The sequence below is a fragment of the Lucilia sericata genome, unplaced genomic scaffold (assembly GCF_015586225.1).
Source record: "Lucilia sericata isolate MDLA Ls3-8-SP2 unplaced genomic scaffold, ASM1558622v1 Contig000028F_arrow, whole genome shotgun sequence".
Taxonomy (NCBI): Eukaryota; Metazoa; Arthropoda; class Insecta; order Diptera; family Calliphoridae; genus Lucilia; species Lucilia sericata.
In genome coordinates, this window is record NW_023994066.1 from 186,451 (window position 1) to 204,805 (window position 18,355).

An 18,355-nucleotide genomic window follows, 5' to 3' on the forward strand; every position below is an offset into this window, starting at 1 on the left:
AGGAAATAATTTGAATTATTGCGTAAATTGAGTTTTTTGTTATTTTGAAATATAAAATCGGCGGAGCATGCAAAAATATTCGAATGCAAAAATTTTATGAAATTTTTAAAATTTTGCAAAATTTTATTTTTTTATTTTTGCGATTTTATATATCAAACATCGACTTATACAAACATTTAATGAATAGACATGAAGATAATGACAAACACAATGGTTTGGGATCATAAATGTATTTAAAATGTCCTTGTAAGCTACAAAGACGTCACTTTTATCTAAACACATTTTACCAAGGCACATCATGGATGATTATCAAAATTCGTCAAAATTATCACCATTTGCAAGTTTTCTTAATACTTTAATGTAAAACTGGGGCGCATCAAAAAAGTTAAATAATTGTAGTTTTTGTAGGCCAAATAACATGTACCTAGCATCAAGAAGCATTACTCTATAAATATTTAATTCCTTCAAACTATAAATTTTTAATTGAATTCCCTTATAAATCAAGCTCGAAGAATTCAGATATTAACAGTTTTTTTCTTACATTTTAATAATTCGCGATTTTTAATAGCAACAAGTAAAAAAAATACTGAAATGAAATTTCTTACTGTGATTTTTTTAAATTTTTTTAATCTTATGGTACGTATTTAATGCGCTAAATTTGAATTATTTTTACAATTATGTGCAATTTTTTTTCAAATATTACATATATAAATACTTTTTTTAAGAATTTTTTAAATATTTAAGTGAAGACCGCTATAACTTTTGCGCCCCTCGATCAAAATGATTAACGCGAACGGATTCATCACGTATTAGAGTCTGTTTATTCACACAAAATATTTTGAATGTGCTATAAAAAAATTTTTGATTTTTTTTAACTCTAAAATTAAAAAACTTTGATAATTGCTCATATATTTGAAAAGTTGGATAATAGGAACCTACTTTTTGCCTTCTTTAAACAAAGAAAATCTTAAGCATCAATTCACAATGCATTGCACACTATACCAAATGCCTAATCTAGCGCGCAATTGTGTTTAACTCGACTTAGAAAGCACTTTGAAATTTGCAATGTGACTAGAAAATTAAAAAGGCGTGACGCATATTATAAGTGTGTCAAAATACAATTTACTGAAAGAAACCTTTTATTGCACTTTTTCTGTATAAACTTAGTTTGAAGTATCTGATTTTCTTTAAATATTTGGAGGTTGTTGAAGTATTTCTCGTCGGACACTTTTTGTTCTGAATCTTCAAGGGGGCGAGGTGCCATGCCCACATACAAAATTGATATTAAAAGTAGTATATATGAGAAACGACATCAGCTAGAGTTCTTAAATGTTACCCCAGCAACATTAAAATCTACGCAAATGCTTGAGGAAAAAATGGGCGGACTAGAAATAGTGGTCGTGGTACCTTCCATATGTTTTAAATATGTAAAATTATTACATATATGAAACTATAACTTCTAGATTTCTCGAATTTTGCACAAGTAATTTTTGGCGTCCATATTAACTTTTGGAAAAAATGGGCAAACTACTAGAAGTAGGCATGGTACGTCAGAAATGAAAAAAAAATAATTAAATCTCGGAAACTATAACAATTAAAGTTCTTAAGTGTTGTGCTCTATACTATCAGTACTATACAGCATACAATAAGGCGGACAGCCAATGGTGGGAGTGGCGCATCCCATATACATTAAATATTAAAATTTGTATATATTAGACACTATAACGGCTAAAGTTTAAACTTAACACGAGAAACGATACTTTTGGTACTATTCGTTAAATCGGAGGTCTACCGGTTGAGGGCATATTTCAAATGAAGTCAATACTCAAATTCATATATCTAAGAAATTATTCCACTTACAATCGTTTTTTTTTAATAAAGCACCATTTGGCAATTTTTCATAATTAGCTTCGAATTTTTGCCGCGGCCTATTCACATTTGCAATTCTAGCAACGATCATAAAGAAATTTTTGGACAATTTGCTTAAATTTATTGTAATTATCACTATGTGTTCATGCATGATCCAATTTTAGCCATTACGTATTTAATAACGGTATCAAATTAATTTTTTGACATAAGTGCTTATGCAAAAACTGAAGAATTCGCGACCAAATACTCAAATTTTGACCGATAACAAAGAAATGGACAAAAAGTAGCCAATTTTTACACTATTTTAAAGCCAAAGAGCTACTCTTTCCAACGAATATAAAATATCTACAGAAGTAAGCGAGAGTAGTATTTAAAAACTTTAATAAAATTCAAAGTTTTTTGAAAAATAACTTCAATATACCAACACTTTCCGATCTTAATTTTTTTACGAACGATATAATAAAAATGTTACATACTTATACAATTATATAAACATTCCTTGTAGTTAATAAATATGAAATAATTTTTTCATTTCTCACAATATTTAAACAATTACTTCAAACTATCAAAGCATTTATATGAAATTTGCAAAAAATTTTATTTAAAAAATTGCTGTTGTCAATAGTCAATAAGTTGACTATTGATATAAGTCACTTTGTCATCAAAAAATTTTATTTTTTACGCCGTAGGAATGCTGAAACAAAATTAGGCCATTTTTTCAAAAATCAAAATTCACATGGTAAATTTTGATTTTTGAAAAAAATGGCCTAATTATTGAACTAAAAAAATATTTACAGATATTAGAAAGTCAAATGTAATTATTATTTTTCTTCTTCTTTTCTTCTATATATTAATAAATTTAATTATTATTAAAATATTAAGTTACACCAGCTTCATAGGGTTTCAAAGTACCCAATTTTCTATTTTTAAAACTGTACCGTATTTCATCCCACTGTACGATATTGGTTAAGAAGTCAATTCAAAATGTAATGAAGTTAAAAAAAATGTAAAATTTCGTTGAAAAATCAACTAAAACTGAAAAGTAACAAAATTTAATTTTACGTTAAAAATTGGTATAAAATCAACAAAAGTTCTAAGATGTTATTATTTATAAAATTTATTTAAACACATGTACCAAATTTTTTGTGCGCACTTCTTATAAGTCATAGATACAAATATGTAAGTTTTGAATTTATTAAACATACATTTCTACCACTAAAGTTTATTTAAGACCCATATAAAAGTCATAAATATAGGTTTTGTGTTTACTAAACGTTAATTTCTATCACTACTCAGTAACAGCATTTTGAGATTGTTTAAGAAGAAGGGATATTTTCATGATTTCGTTAATACATAGTCTATTTAATGCGTTTTAAATGCATGCCTAAATTCTAACAAATTTGTATTTGGTGGAAAAATTAATGTTTATATATGTAAATGTAATTTATACTGAATTTCATCGTGATATAAAGTAATATAATTATGGAATTAAAGTCATTTTTTGAAGGAGGGGTTGCATGAGTATTATTTAAAGAAATAACATTATCACTAAGGATTATAGCAAACTCTTTTATACCGATTTTTTTTATTGATCCGACCTTATTTGACACTAGTCCCCATACAAATCCTCCTTCAAAAATTGACTTTAATTCCAAAATTCTCTTAACTATATTAATACTAGCCATGATAAAAATATGAAGGTAGTATCATTCCGCTCTCACGAAACAAATTTTTGAAGTTTGCTGGTATTTTCTGAAATTTGTTTTTTGTAAACATAAAAAAGTCGTTGCCACAAACGTTAAAGGGGAAACAATTTTAAGGCTTTTGTATTTTTTATGTGTAATTTATAAATATTAAATTAGTGTATAAGATTTTCTCATTCCGTTTGTAACACATGGAATGATTCATCTAAAACCCACAAAAGTATAAATTGGCAATTTCGTATCAAGTGACCCAACTTTTAAAATCGATGTCCTCCGATTTGGATGAAATTTGCACCAAGGTTAGTACTATTAAAAAGTAGGCCAGACACACATTCTCAGCTCTATCGGTCAAGAACTGACAGTCTTAGAGGGGTCAAAGTTGGACATTTTGGTCATACAGGGTTTTATTCATATGAGTGTAACTTACCAATTATTGGCGCGCAGATGAAAGCTTATACAATTTCCTTTAAGGGCTTATAGTCCCATAATGGACAGTTCTTGACCGATAGAGCTGAAAATGTGTGTCTGGCCTACTATCCGACAGTACTAACCTTGGTGCAAATTTCATCCAAATAGATTTTTTGAGTTGGGTCACTTGACACAAAGGGAAAGAAGGGCAACAGATTTCACTAGACTTAAAACTTAAATTCTTCAGAATTCTGATAAAACTGGAAACAGTTGTCCGCAGGCCAGTGTACTGCACTGTTGCCAATTTAGCTATTTTCTCGTCAAATCTAGCGATTTTTAATCCCATTTTGCGGTGGAAAATATGATTTAGCTATTAGCGGGAAATCTAGCGATTTTTCTTTAGATTTTAAGGCATTTTTTATTCATTTATATGTTGATAATATCGCTTAAAAGTTGCTACGAATGACGATTTACATATATGTATGTATAAGTATAAAAATATGCATTCAATGTAAATTATTTGAGTTTTAGCTGTGTGTATTATACTTATTTTGAATGTTCTGAAGAACATAATTAGGAGCAAATATTTGTGCGTACAGGTAAAGTTATACGAAAAATTTTAAAAGGGGTATATTTTGTTGTACTCAAAAAACGAATATTTAATTATTCTAGTCTTTTAGTAAATGAGTGATATGATAATAAAATTTACCATAATTCTAAAAATTAGTGAACATTGGAAATAAGTGACGAAAGGATCGATCCATAAAGTCCTAAAAATTTACAACATTTCTAAGGCGTATAGGGCCGCATATCGATATTGCAGATAAACTTCCCACAAAAGGAGTGTATAATAATAATCTTGGGTGCCCCGGTAGGCTAGTTGGTAGTGTGCTAGCCTGTTCGTCTGAGGGTTGTGGGTTCGATTCCCAGCAGAGATCCTGGTCTGCTACACTACAACGGTCGTATGGTTATCGTCACCCTGCTCGGTAAATTAGGTAAGAATATAATTTGTAATTGTATTGTAATGGAAAAATAAATAATACTCTTATGCTGAAAATAAAGGATCGATCCATAAAGGCCAGCATTTCGAAATTCAATTTATCTTTACAACATTTCTAAAGCAATCTGTATAGGGTCGCATATCGAAATTAACCTCAACTTGACATTTTTCCTAACCCAAAGTGAAAATATTTAACATAAAAAAAGATTATCTTATGTGTTTGTTATAAGATGTGTTTGTATCACTATCCCATTCCTACGTATGTATATAGATTTTAGCGATAAATCGCTGACTTTTTAGAATAATATAAAAAATCTGAAAAATTTTGCTATTTGTTTTCAGAATCATATAATAAATATTATTTTGACGATTTATCGCTAAATTTTTCAAAATGTCTTGAATTTAGCTATTTTCTAGCTATTTTTCAGTCGACTTTAGCGATATTTTTGGGAAAAAAGTTGGCAACAGTGGTGTACTGTGATTACGGGCTAAATTATATATTTAAGTGATGCGGCTTAGCGGCTTCTGCCGATAAATGTGTTGGCATGTTGGTAGCTGGCCCTTAAAACTGGTAATTACATTAAGCACTAGTCTCTTGTAGCTTTAAATCATTTTGGTAGCCTTGGCAATGTAAATCATCGTAGAGTTTTAGCGCTGGCTTTTTTTCTTTTTTTAATATTTTTTAATTCCTTTGATTTTATTTTTTTATTTTCAAAAAATTCTGTGAGAAATTATTTTATATTTGACTTTTCAATAATCAAAATATGTAGTATTTTTGGAATGAGTATGGTAGCTCGATTTTATAAAATACCAGCAAACGTCAGAAGGTTAATATGGCGACAAAAAGAGAGAATGACACTACCTTGATATTTTTACCATGATAATAGCTATACTTACTTTAAATAAAAAACACTTTACGATTTTTAAAATTCTAACTACATAGTTTCTCAGATATACGAATTTTTGTATTTAATTTATATGGGAGGTTCCAATTTGCTAGTTTATTTAATATTATCTTTATATGGAAAGTGCCAGGCCCACTATAGCCATTTCGCGCATTTTGTCCGAAAATCTTCTTATGGATGTCAAAGCTGTCCATACAAAATTTGAAGACTCTAATACATACATACATACATACTTACATACATACATACATACATACATACATACATACATACATACATACATACATACATACATACATACATACATACATACATACATACATACATACATACATACATACATACATACATACATACATACATACATACATACATACATACATACATACATACATACATACATACATACATACATACATACATACATACATACATACATACATACATACATACATACATACATACATACATACATACATACATACATACATACATACATACATACATACATACATACATACATACGGATGCTACGCCCTTTTTTACGCCCACTTTTTGTAAAACTATTACCCCAATTTTGCAATCACAATATGCAAAAACTACTACACCGATTTACCTGAAATTTTGCATACCGATATGTATAAGCTCGGACAGAACTATATAAGATCTTGATCCGACGCCACGCCCCCTTTTACACCCATTTTTTATAAAACTGTCCTTACCTAAGTATATCCTATAATTATATGAAAGAGACTGTCTAATTGTTACGCTTTCACGGCCAAACTACTGAACCGATTTGCACTAGATTTAGAACACTAATAGTTCTATTCTAAGTGAAACAATAGGCTATATAAAATCATTATTGGACATCACGGTTCTTCTTATGCTCACTTTTTTCTATATGATTGTTATACAAAATTTTCATTAGATACTTACAGAAAACTACTGAACCGATTTACATGAAATTTGGTATACCGATAGGACTGACCTCAGGAGGAACTATAAACTATATAACATCTGTATCGGATAACACGCCCCTTTTTACGCAAACTTTTTGTTCAAGCATACAAATTTCTAGGCTAAATATAAAAAAACATGAACCAATTTTCAAGAAATTTAGCAACAGGAATCAACTTTCTGATCTGGATTTTATGCTTCATGAAATTTTGCATGACAATAGTTCTATCGTGGAAGGTTAGGTTAGTTTGAGGAAGAGAATGTTTAATACATCAAATCCGAATAAATACACCTATACCACTAATTTCAGCCCTGTTGTGACCTTAATGAAATGCAATGACCTTTTTCCGTCCATTTTTTGTTACATTTATAATGCTCATGATCAGGGCAAGGATTTTCATGCACTAAAAAATTAATAATATGTACTATAAAATGGGAAAATATGCACTAAAAATGTGAAAAATATGCACCAAGAATATTTCCTTGTGAAGATACATATTAATAGATATTCAGATCTTAAGTTTTTGACAACAAATATACAGGTTTTTAAGGACAGAGCTATTATGGGCGTTAAAGCCATTTTCTGAAAGATATTTTGAATTGGGGGCTAGGGTGAGAGAGATGTAAGAACAAAATTTCATCAAGTTATCTTTTTATATGGACACACAAGCTGAACAGACTCAGAAATTGATACTGAACCGATACTTTAAGGACCAATATTTTTGGACGTTACAATTAGCAGCACAAACTCAAAATACCTTCCGCTCTATTGTGGTTTTAAAAATAAAATAAAACTGGCACCTAGCATTTTGTTGTTAAATCGAAATTTGTTGATATTTATTTAAAAAAATTCTAAATATGTAAATACCAAATTTGTTGTAAAAAAATGAAACACAGAGAAAACAAAACAATTTATTTTAGAAAAAATTAAAAAATATGCAAAATATGCTATAAAAATGTTGCAAAATATGCAATTTATGCATTTTTAACAAAATATGCAAAAATATGCAACGATGCCATTAGTTAAAAGTTATTTTGAGTTACTGCCTACAAACATGCATTTGCATATAAATCCTTGCCCTGCTCATGATATATAGTATATGAGAATTATTATTTAGGTAGTTAAAATTGTAATCAGAAATTTATTTTTATTTGAAAACTCTAAAATGTTTCTAGGTCCTTAAATTACTTTACGATTAGGTAAAATAAAAATCTGTAATCAATTTAATTTCCCAGCGGTAAATGAAACAAAGTACTTAGATAATATTCGATGACATCAGTATGACGTTCTAAGCGAGCAATCTAAGTACTTAGAGTGCAATATATGCACTTTAATACTGACAATTTCCTCTTAATTATTTACAGGATCTCTAAAGGAAGATGACCGAAAGTTTCAAAAGAAAATTAAGATTCATTTCATTTATCTTCGTTAAAATTGTTTAATTATATTTTTATTGAATTAACTATAATACATGTTTATTATTTGATGATCATTTTTAAATAAACTTGCATAATTTTAAAATAAATATAAAAAATATATATATTTTTTCTATAACAAAATCGGAAGACATGGTACTTTATCTTACAAATGCAAATAGGATTGTAATCTACATACATTACATTCTTATTTGCAAGCGTTTATAGGCGTCTCATTAACTTCGCTTAGAACTCCACACATTATGTAAGTGAAATTTTAATTTGTCTTAATGATATTGTGGCTTACATTCTAAGCGAGAGCACATCGATGAGGCAGCCCAGGACACTTTTATGTTAAATCTAAGTGGAAGAATAAGTGAAAGCATCACAACTGACTGTCACGAAATATCACTTAGATAAGCGAGTACATAATGTGTATTTTTACCGCTGGGTTATTATCAAAAATCGATTTTCATCTAAAGCGTAAAATCGGTTGTAGATTCGTACATCCCATCACTTATATTTTCCACTATTCTTATTTCAAAACCTGTAATCCGCTGTATATCTTCAAAAAATAACTATTTTAAAACAGAATCGTATGTAGTTTGCTACGATCGAGAAAATAGCATATGGATTTTTTTTATCAAAATTATGTATACTGATGTAGATCTGTATATATTACTCCCATCACTTATATTTTGTAACGTAAAACTATTTTTATTTCAAAACCTGTAAAACCTTAAAATTTCTTGTTATATAACTCTTTAAAAATTTACTTTAAATAACTCTCGATTCGAGAAAACAATAAAGACGTAATCACGCATATTTTCCATACAAATCGAGTTTTATATCAAAAATATAAAATTTAAATTTATTGTTAAATCGAGATAACAATAAAAATCTGCAATAAGTTAAATAAACCATCAAAAAATTATCTTGATATAAATTCGGTTGCCATTTTTTAAATGAAGCTCAAATTTAAAAAACCATGATAAGTATTTGACTACTCATTAGAGTATCCTGAAAGATAGCACTTTTTGCAAATCTTATATAGGTAACGATTGTTCATATAAAATATAGATGAATTTATCTTTCAATATCTTTTTATAATTTTAGAAAATTATCCACCAAAAATTCTGCACGTATGTAGCGCCGTATTTATTCCAAGCTTTTCAAATTAAATAATGATTTTGAATAATTCCAGCACACATTTTCTATTAACAAATTCCGAAATTTTTTAATTAGAGGATGATGTGGATATTTTAATAAGTAAAATTATTTGGGTAACTTTTTTACGGCCTTTGACCTTTAAACCTTTATTTCTTCGCTAAATTCATCCAAAACTTTAGTGTGGATGCATAAAAGCTAATGAATAAAAATAATATTTTTAAACATACCTTTTTATAAATGGATGTATTTTTGAGAAACAATGACGAAAAACGGTGTTTTACTCTTTAATGAACAACTTAAAATTATTTGTCAAATTAAAAGTAGTTTTGTTTGCTCTGTCAAGATTCAAGGATTCTTCATATTTTCCTAGTAATTTTGTTCTTTTTAAAGGAATTTAAAATCAATGAGTCCAAATTTTTCATGATTTTGTGCAGAATTTCTCATAATTGTTTCAGAGTTTTTTAATTGCATGTAATTTTTCAAACAGCAAAAAATCTCTTAAAATTTTGTACGGTTAATGGTACGTATTTTTGAAATTAATAAAATGCCCCCAAAGACTGTGTGACATAATTTAAACTGAATAGTTCTTTAAATCTACTGCACATGGAAAAAAATAATTTGAAAGTGTCCTTAGTTCCCTACCAGTGTTTTTAATCACTGGTTTCAGTATAATTTCTCAAAAATATTTCTTCCTAATTTAAGCTCAATTTTTCAATTTCTAAATTTTTAAGGGACTTTTTGGTCTAGAAACTGACTTTAAGGATTAAAAAAGGCAGAAAAGTATAATAATTATTTAATCATTATAAGCTAAATTTTGATATCTATTTCAAAAAAAGTCATTATAGATAGAAAAATATTCTCTTTACTTTTCGAAGAAACCCGTGCAACGCTGGGTACACGCAGCTAGCTCATTAATAAATAGTACGGTTCCTATATAAAATACTTTGTAAAGACATCACCAAACTTAGAAAACGATGTAAAACTAAAATCAAAAATATGTTTGCGATGAAATGCACACATATTTCTCTAGGTTACTTAAGAGCGCAGAACAAAGATAAACAGAAGTGCTGAAATGCTACAAGCAGTAGTGCAGGGTGCACTCATAAGGTGAAGTCAATTCAACAGCTGATGTTTATGTTTTTAATTAAAGTTGTATACAATTAGTCTAATCCCAGCAGTTAGGCGGGACAGTCTCGAACTAACCACTTAACCTAGCACTTATGGTGGTCCCTAGCCACCCGACTACCCAGGTGACTAACCATTTCAAAATGGGCTTGTCCTTTTTAATTTTACTATTTTTTAATTTACTTAAAAACACTTCCTTATTTTAAAATTCATACAACAATAATTTTCGCGAGAACTGTCTTAAATAACTTTTAAAAAAGTTATTTAATTTTTGTTTTGGGGAATTATTTCGTGGGGAGTTATTTCATGACGTCAAGTTTCCATTCGACTCCAATGTTTAATATATTTCAGTTTAATCGCTTAATAAATAGTTAATAAATAGCCGGCCTTTGGCCGGGCACAGGGACTTTCTTTTCTATGGTATGTCCAATAACGGCTTCGCTTAATAAATATTTCCGAAATAGCCGGCCTGCGGTCGTATGGAAGGGTTTACCTCTACGCTCTTGATACACGGAGAGTGTATTCTTAGCGAAGCCGGTGTCCAATATGGCGTCATAAAATAACTCCCCACGAAATAACTCCCTAAAAATTTGTTCAGAAAGCAAAAACAATGAAATTTGGGGATTTAATTCGTTTTTTGGGGCATTATTTCACAATTTAAAATGGGGAGTTATTTCATTATGAAATAATTCCTCAAAATTCAAAAATGAAATAAATCCTTAAAAATATTTTTGGGGAGTTATTTCATTATATTACTTTTGGCGTCATGAAACAACTCCCCACGAAATAACTTCCCAAAACAAAAATGAAATAACTCCCTAAATTTGGGGACTTATTTCATTATGAAATAATTCCCCAATTTAAAAATGAAAAAAAGCCCCAACGAAATGAAATAACTTCCTAAATTAAAATGAAATAACACCCCATTTTCGGAGATTTATTTCATATGAAACAAATCCCTAATTTTAAAATGAAATACTCTATGGTATGCCCAACAACGGCTTCGCTTAATAAATATTTCCTAAATAGCCGGCCTACGGCCGGACACAAGGATTTACCACTCTATAACATGACCAACACCGGCTTTGCTTAATAAAGATGTCCTAAATAGCCGGCCTAAGGCCGAACACTTTTGATACAAGGAGAGTGTATTCTTAGCGAAGCCGGTGTCCAATGTACCCCAGAGGATAAAACCCTTGCGCCCTGCCGAAGGCCGGCTATCAGACATATATTATTTATTTCGTGTGACAAATGTAATATAATGAAATAACTCCCCGAAAATATTTTTAGGGATTTATTTCATTTTTGATTTTTGTGGAATTATTTCATAATGAAATAACTCCCCATTTTAAATGTGAAATAATGCCCCAAAAATTAAATTAAAAAACGAATTAAATCCCCAAATTTCATTGTTTTTGCTTTCTGAAAAAATTTTTAGGGAGTTATTTCATTTTTGTTTTGGGGAGTTACTTCATGGGGAGTTATTTCATGACGCCATTACTTTTGTCACACGAAATAAAAAATAGATGATTGATAGCAGGTCTTCGGCCGGGCGCAAGGGTTTTATACACTCTGCCTCTACACCTCAAGAGCGTTCGGCCTTAGCTGGCTATTTTGGAAATATTTACTAAGCGAAGCCGGTGTTGGTTATATTATAGAGTGGTAGATCCTTGCGTCCGGCCGTAGGCCTCCTATTTAGGAAATATTTATTAAGCGAAGCCGTTGTTGCACATACCATAGAGTAGAAAGTCCTTGCGTCCGGCCGCAGGCCGCCTATTAAGAGAATCTTTATTAAGCGATTAAACTGAAATGTATTAAACTTTGAAGCCCCACTCGAAAGTAGGGAGTTATTTCGTAGGGAGTCATTTTATGACGCCATTATTATCATGCAAAAGTGATTATTTTAAATTAATCACTGTGACTTATAGCGCAAGTGCCGGTTCACACAAAGAAACTTTGGATTTTGTGTGTGGGAGAGAGAGATGGTTGATATTTCGTTCTCTTTTTCTCACACACAAAATCAAAAGTTTCCCAAAAAAAAGTTTACCTGTGTGAACCGGCAGAAAATATTTCACTGCACCACTTTAGTTTTAGTAGGTATGTAGGTTGATAGGAGGATGTATACTACATCAAATCCGAAGAAATACACCTAGGCCACTATCGGGCCTGTTGTGCGCTCCAATTCATGAAAAAAAAATTGTTCACTGAATGTATTATTTTTCCATGTTCAGAAACTCAGTCTCCTGGACGTAATTCCTAAGAATCTTCCAATCGGTGTTGGTTAAGAATGTTATTTCCGGAATAACATCACTTCCAAGATTCTTGGATCTCACTACGACGAATGCCTGATGGTGGCAGAAAAAATGCTCCAGAGTTTCACTGTCCTCTTCACATGCTCTACATTCGTCTGAATCCGCACTTTAAATTTTGTATAGATGTGCTCGTAATTCTGTGCATTCACTCAGAATACGTACAATCATACTAACTTCAGACTTGCTCATTTTGAGGAGATTTCTCGTCTTGTTCTCATCAGGTTCACCTCATAGGATCTTTGTGTTTCTACGCACCGTTTCATTATTCCAACAGGCCTTATGGGATTCTCTCATCCATATTTTTAATTCAGCTTTTGTTGCCGCGAATGGTTTCGCGTTTGTCAGGTGAACTGTCTCGAGCTCCCTACCCTTTAAAGCTATTACATTCGCCCTTTCGTTACCGACTATTCCCGATATGATGTGAGAGTATCTGGGAGAGTATTCAGTTAAAGCTTTCTTACAATCCAATACGGTCTTAGATTTAGTTCTATCTCCTAATATCGCCCTAATTGTCTTCTGGCTATCGGTAAATATATTAAGCGCTGTGGGCGCCATATTTATTCTAATTCAATTTACGCATTCCGTTATTGCTCGTACTTCTGCCTGGAAGCTTGTGTTATGATTTGGTAAACGGTGGTATATTTCTGGGTATTCAATGTAGAACCACAGCCCCATTTTGTCCCCCAATTTAGAGCCATCCCCGTAACAACGGATTTCTACTGGTATTTGCTCTAATGTTCCGCTTGACCAAGACATTCTATCTGGGATCAGCGTTTCAAAGTTTCCGACATATTCTGTGTCTGGTATACGATCAGGCACGTCCGATGATTGTGTATAACCTTCCAATGTGTCCAGTATACATTGATGACGTGTCCTATAACCGCTTTTGACCAGTTCGCCTAAAGTAAAGAGCCGTTCGGCTGTAAGCGCCGCCTCATATCTTAAATATGTTTCAATAACAAATTTAAATTTTAGATCTTTGTCGGGTATACTGCTTTTAACCATGCTATCGACTATCCGTTCCAAGGTTTTAAGTATGAAGGACGTAAGACTTATCGGTCGATAGGACTTAGGTGTCGCATAGCTAGGTTTCCCTGGTTTTGGTATAAATATTACCCTTGCATCCTGCCATTTAATTGGGGTATATGTCAATTTTAAGCATGCAGTGAATATCTGTGACAGATGTACGGAAACCAGTCCAGCCTCCATCTGCAAAAGTGCCGGGAAAATTCCATCCGGCCCTGCAGCTTTATAGGGAGCAAAGCTCTTGATTGCCCCTTTAACCATGTCAGATGTAATTACAATTTCCGTGTTAGCCTCCCCTTCCTCCAATATCGGTTCATCTATGTTATTCGATATACCGGGTGGGAAATGAGAGTCCATTAGGAGTTTCATTGTCTCCTCCATATCCTCCAGCCTCCTGCCCGTATCATCGACCATAGATTTCGGTTGGACATGAGTTTTGGATAGGAATTTTTTTATCTTCGATACTTCATTTACGCTATCTACCTGTTCACAGAAAAGTTTCCAGGAGTCTCGTTTGGCTTTATGAACAATTTTCTTATATTCACCAAGTTTTCTACGATACCCATCTCAGTATACTGCGGTCTTTTTACGTCGTGCCCGGTTAAATAGTTTGCGAAGAGTCTTACCAAGTTTCCGGATCTCCCCGGTTACCCAGGGTTTCTCTTGGGCAGATCTCCGCTCTCGCAGAGTGCAGCTGTCCTCGAACGATTCAACCAAGGCACTTGTGAGCATTTCTACTTTGGCGTCTATGTCTTCTTTATTTCGACATTGAAAAGTGTCCTGATATAAACGGTTCTTTAGTAAGGAACCGACCATTGCCCAATTAGTTTTAGACTTATTCCGAAACTTTATCGACTTTGGTGGCGGCCGTAGTATTTTTTTATATACCGATGGTCAGAAAAGGAGTGCTCGTCCGGAACTCTCCAATCCAGAATTTCGTTTATAAGCTCTTCTGAATCGAAAAGCAGGTAAACAGATGTAAGGTATATGTTGCCACGACCTTGCTTCAGCACCGTTTCATCCGATGTGGATAATCCTGTTGAGAGGAGAAAACATAAGTTCTTGTGACATAAGATACATGTTCTCGGTCGAGACCCTGTATCAGCGTAGAAAAGTTGGAAATTTACGTGATTTAATCCAGAAATCTCTTTGCGAATCGTCCAAGGCTGGATTAAAGCTATATGTATCTTACCTGTGTTAATTTTAGCCATCAGAGCGTTGGTAGCCGTCTCGCTCCGATGGAGGTTTATTTGTTTATTTATTTAAATTGTCTTCCAGCGAGTTAGTGATCACATCCCAGCTCGTTGGATTTGACTCCTCCGCGTAACCTGAAGTGGCTATTGATGCAGTAGGTACCATTGATGGCACTGCGGTGTCCTTATCAGGCATTGGAATAGCAGTCTTTTTGTCTGTCTTCTGGCGAGTGAGTGATTTCCTCCTCGCTTTTAGGATTTGACTCCTCAAAATTACCAGTACTTGCTAATGATGCTTTGGGTACCGTCTTAGGTGTTTTAGTGTCCTTATCGGGGCCGGTTTTGACATACCTTTCAATTGGCGCCTCCCCAATTTTGGAAAGGGCAGCTGCACCTTCTTTTGGCGAGTTAGTGGTATCTTCCTTGCTTTTAGGATTTGACTTCTTAGCGTTATCTGTAGTTGCTACTGATGCTGTGGTCTTAGGTATTTTTGTGTCCTTTTCGAGGCTTGTTGTAACAGCCCTTCCAATCGGCACCTTCCCAATTTTGAATATGACAGCTTTTGAGGCGAAGTAAGCCCTACTTTATTCATGGCAAGACTAGCCATAAATTTCTGGTCGATAATTACAAATAAAGTTCCCTCAGGTTCTTCTTTCCTGTAAAAGACATCCCATTTTTACACGGCCAGCTCAGCATTTTGACCACCAAGAATTTCCAGTATACGTTCATTAGCCAGTTTACTACCCCTTTTATGTAGACAGTGGACTTTAAGAGCACCGGATGCTCGCTCTTCTTTGTCAGTCCCAGCTTAGCGCCGTCCCAGGGAGGAGGGATATTTTCCACCAAGTTCTTTAGAGTGCTGACACATTGGTGAGATGCCAACCTCATCAACATCACGCTCATGCTGAACTCGCAGCTCACGCTCTCTATTGGTTGTTTGCCCTTTGAAGCGATTGCATGGTCCACTATCTTATTGTTCACCAGATCTTCTACCTTACTCTGTTGGTCTATTGGAATTTTGCCTGTCGGATTACCGGCATCGTAAACTGCATAACAGAGATCGTCCCGGTGTCTTCTTCTGGCAATTTTTGCGTAAGATGGCGGCTCTTTTCCTTTTCCACTGTCTAGCCTCTCTTTCCTCGCTTTTCGGGACTTCTTTTGAGATACCCGTACCTTCGAGATTGATTTCGCCGACGTGATCGTCTTCGGAATATCTATCTTGGCGTTGTCACCCTTACTCTCAGGATTCTAACTTGAGGTTCCTTTGAGTGAAGTATGGCTTGGCTTCGACTGTGTATTAGAAGACGGGGAGCTCTTTTTCTTCTTAGGTTTATTCTCAGTTGTCAACTCTTAGCTATGCTATCACTCACCTGTTTCACTATTCGCTCTACTTCATTCTTTTTGGGATTTGCTATAATGGTGTTGTTATTATCATCTGAGGATTCAGAGTCGGAACCCTCAACTATATTTAAAGGCTGAGGTAGCTTAGAGCTCTCTCCGAGTACATCCTTCTCCTTCACCCCTATATTTTTGCCAATGGCATGCTGTACACTTGACGCATTGTCAAAAAAGATTAGCAACAGTTTCTGTTTCAAAACTTCAATTTAAGTGTTGTTTAGAAAAGATAAGGATTTAAATATATTGTTTTGTTGGCCTGTAAGGACTTGTTTTCTTTGGCTGAAATAAATAAAATAAAAAGATATTCAGCTTTTTCTATGAAAACTGTCAAATTAACATTACTTTATTTAGTTCTTCAAATGAGACATGAAATATTGTTTATATTATTATTATTATTTTTTTTTTTAATTTTAAAAAATTAATGAAAATATTTTTTAAATTTAAAGAGTACATTTTTTGTTTTTTACTGCATATAAATGTCCGAATTCAGAAAGAAGAAATGAAAACAATTTTTAAAATTTTGTATAAAAACTACTCAGTTTTTGTTAGTGTTTTCCATACAAAATTTTAAATATTGATTTACATTCTTCTTTCTGAATACGGGCCTAAATAAGCATAAAACATTTTTTTAGAGTAGATTTTGGTTTCCCTTTTCATAACGCTAGTATGTATATGTATGTAGGACTTTATAGGTACAACCTAATATAACTTTTATTAATTTTAAGAAATGTCCATCTTTCTATTAAAAATTGTATTCTTTTCTTATTTTCAATGTTTTTTAGATCACATATAATAATGAAATGTTAATACCTAATGATCGACACATTTACGGATTTAACCAAGAAGACACAACAAGCAGTTCTAAGTTGGGAATGTCCCAAATTTCAGATAACTGTTTTGAGATTTGGATTCACGAAGAATGTGCTATTTGGTCGCCAAATATATTTGTGGTCGGTTCACGACTAGCTGGTTTGGAAGATGCCACGTGGAGCAGTATGCGATACCAATGCGCATACTGTTTAAAACAAGGTGCTCTACTTTGCTGTTTGCAACGTGATTGCAAAATTACATCACATATACCTTGTGCGCGTGAATTCAACTGGATCTTGGATGAATCAAGGTTTTGGACATATTGTAGTAAACATGTCATAAATAAATTTAACAACTAAAAATAAATGTAACTATCTAATAAAGATCTACTGATAACCCAAAATTCTTTTACAAAAGATTTTTAAGTTAAGAAGATAAATATAAACTACAGAGTTTAAAAGTACATATTGTCACTTGAAATGCAAAAGGGCTTAACAACCAAAAAAATGTTGACACTGATCGGAAATAATAAATGTAGCAAAATTTCAAAACTCTATTGTCAAAAATATCAATTTTATTTAAAAAAAATCAAAAACCTTAACAACAAGTTAGTTATTTCCTCAAGTATAAAGGTCTTAATAAGAACATATTAAAGAAATTCTTAGCAAACTGGGGAAATTTTGATAGCTCAATGAAAGTTGGAACAGGGCTTTGCCTTGGGGTCTCAATTATGGAGCTAAAAATTCCCATTAATCCCATGTACGCTATATTGGAAATCAAAGAATACAAAACACAGTTTTTACAAATACCTCGCTTATTACGAATCCTACGACTTCAGATGCTACTGCATTTCTGCAGACAATTGAGTTTCCTACATTTTAGTTGTTTTCGAGCTATAGTGCATTATTTGTCCACTGTACTATTATTTTGAAATCTTAATGTAGTTTGCACCGGTAACAACTTTGTCATAATTTTTACGTTCTTTATAAGCTGTTAAAATATGCTAATATGTTGTTATATATATGTCTCAGAATTGTGCTATGACTCATAGTGCAATGACTGT

At 32.5% G+C, this 18,355-nt stretch overlaps 1 protein-coding gene across 15 annotated transcripts in view; it reads left to right on the plus strand.

The window, feature by feature from the left end:
- The window catches only part of LOC119610429 (uncharacterized protein CG5098), a 104,806-nt gene extending 87,111 nt beyond the window's left edge, over positions 1–17,695 (plus strand). For all 15 annotated transcript variants that reach the window (XM_037965649.1, XM_037965631.1, XM_037965745.1 and 12 more), the window contains one exon: positions 17,265–17,695. In XM_037965649.1, the coding sequence (XP_037821577.1) occupies positions 17,265–17,651 (387 nt within the window). In that variant the 3' untranslated portion in view covers positions 17,652–17,695. The remainder of the gene's footprint in view (positions 1–17,264) is intronic.
- The last annotated feature ends 660 nt before the right edge of the window (positions 17,696–18,355 follow it).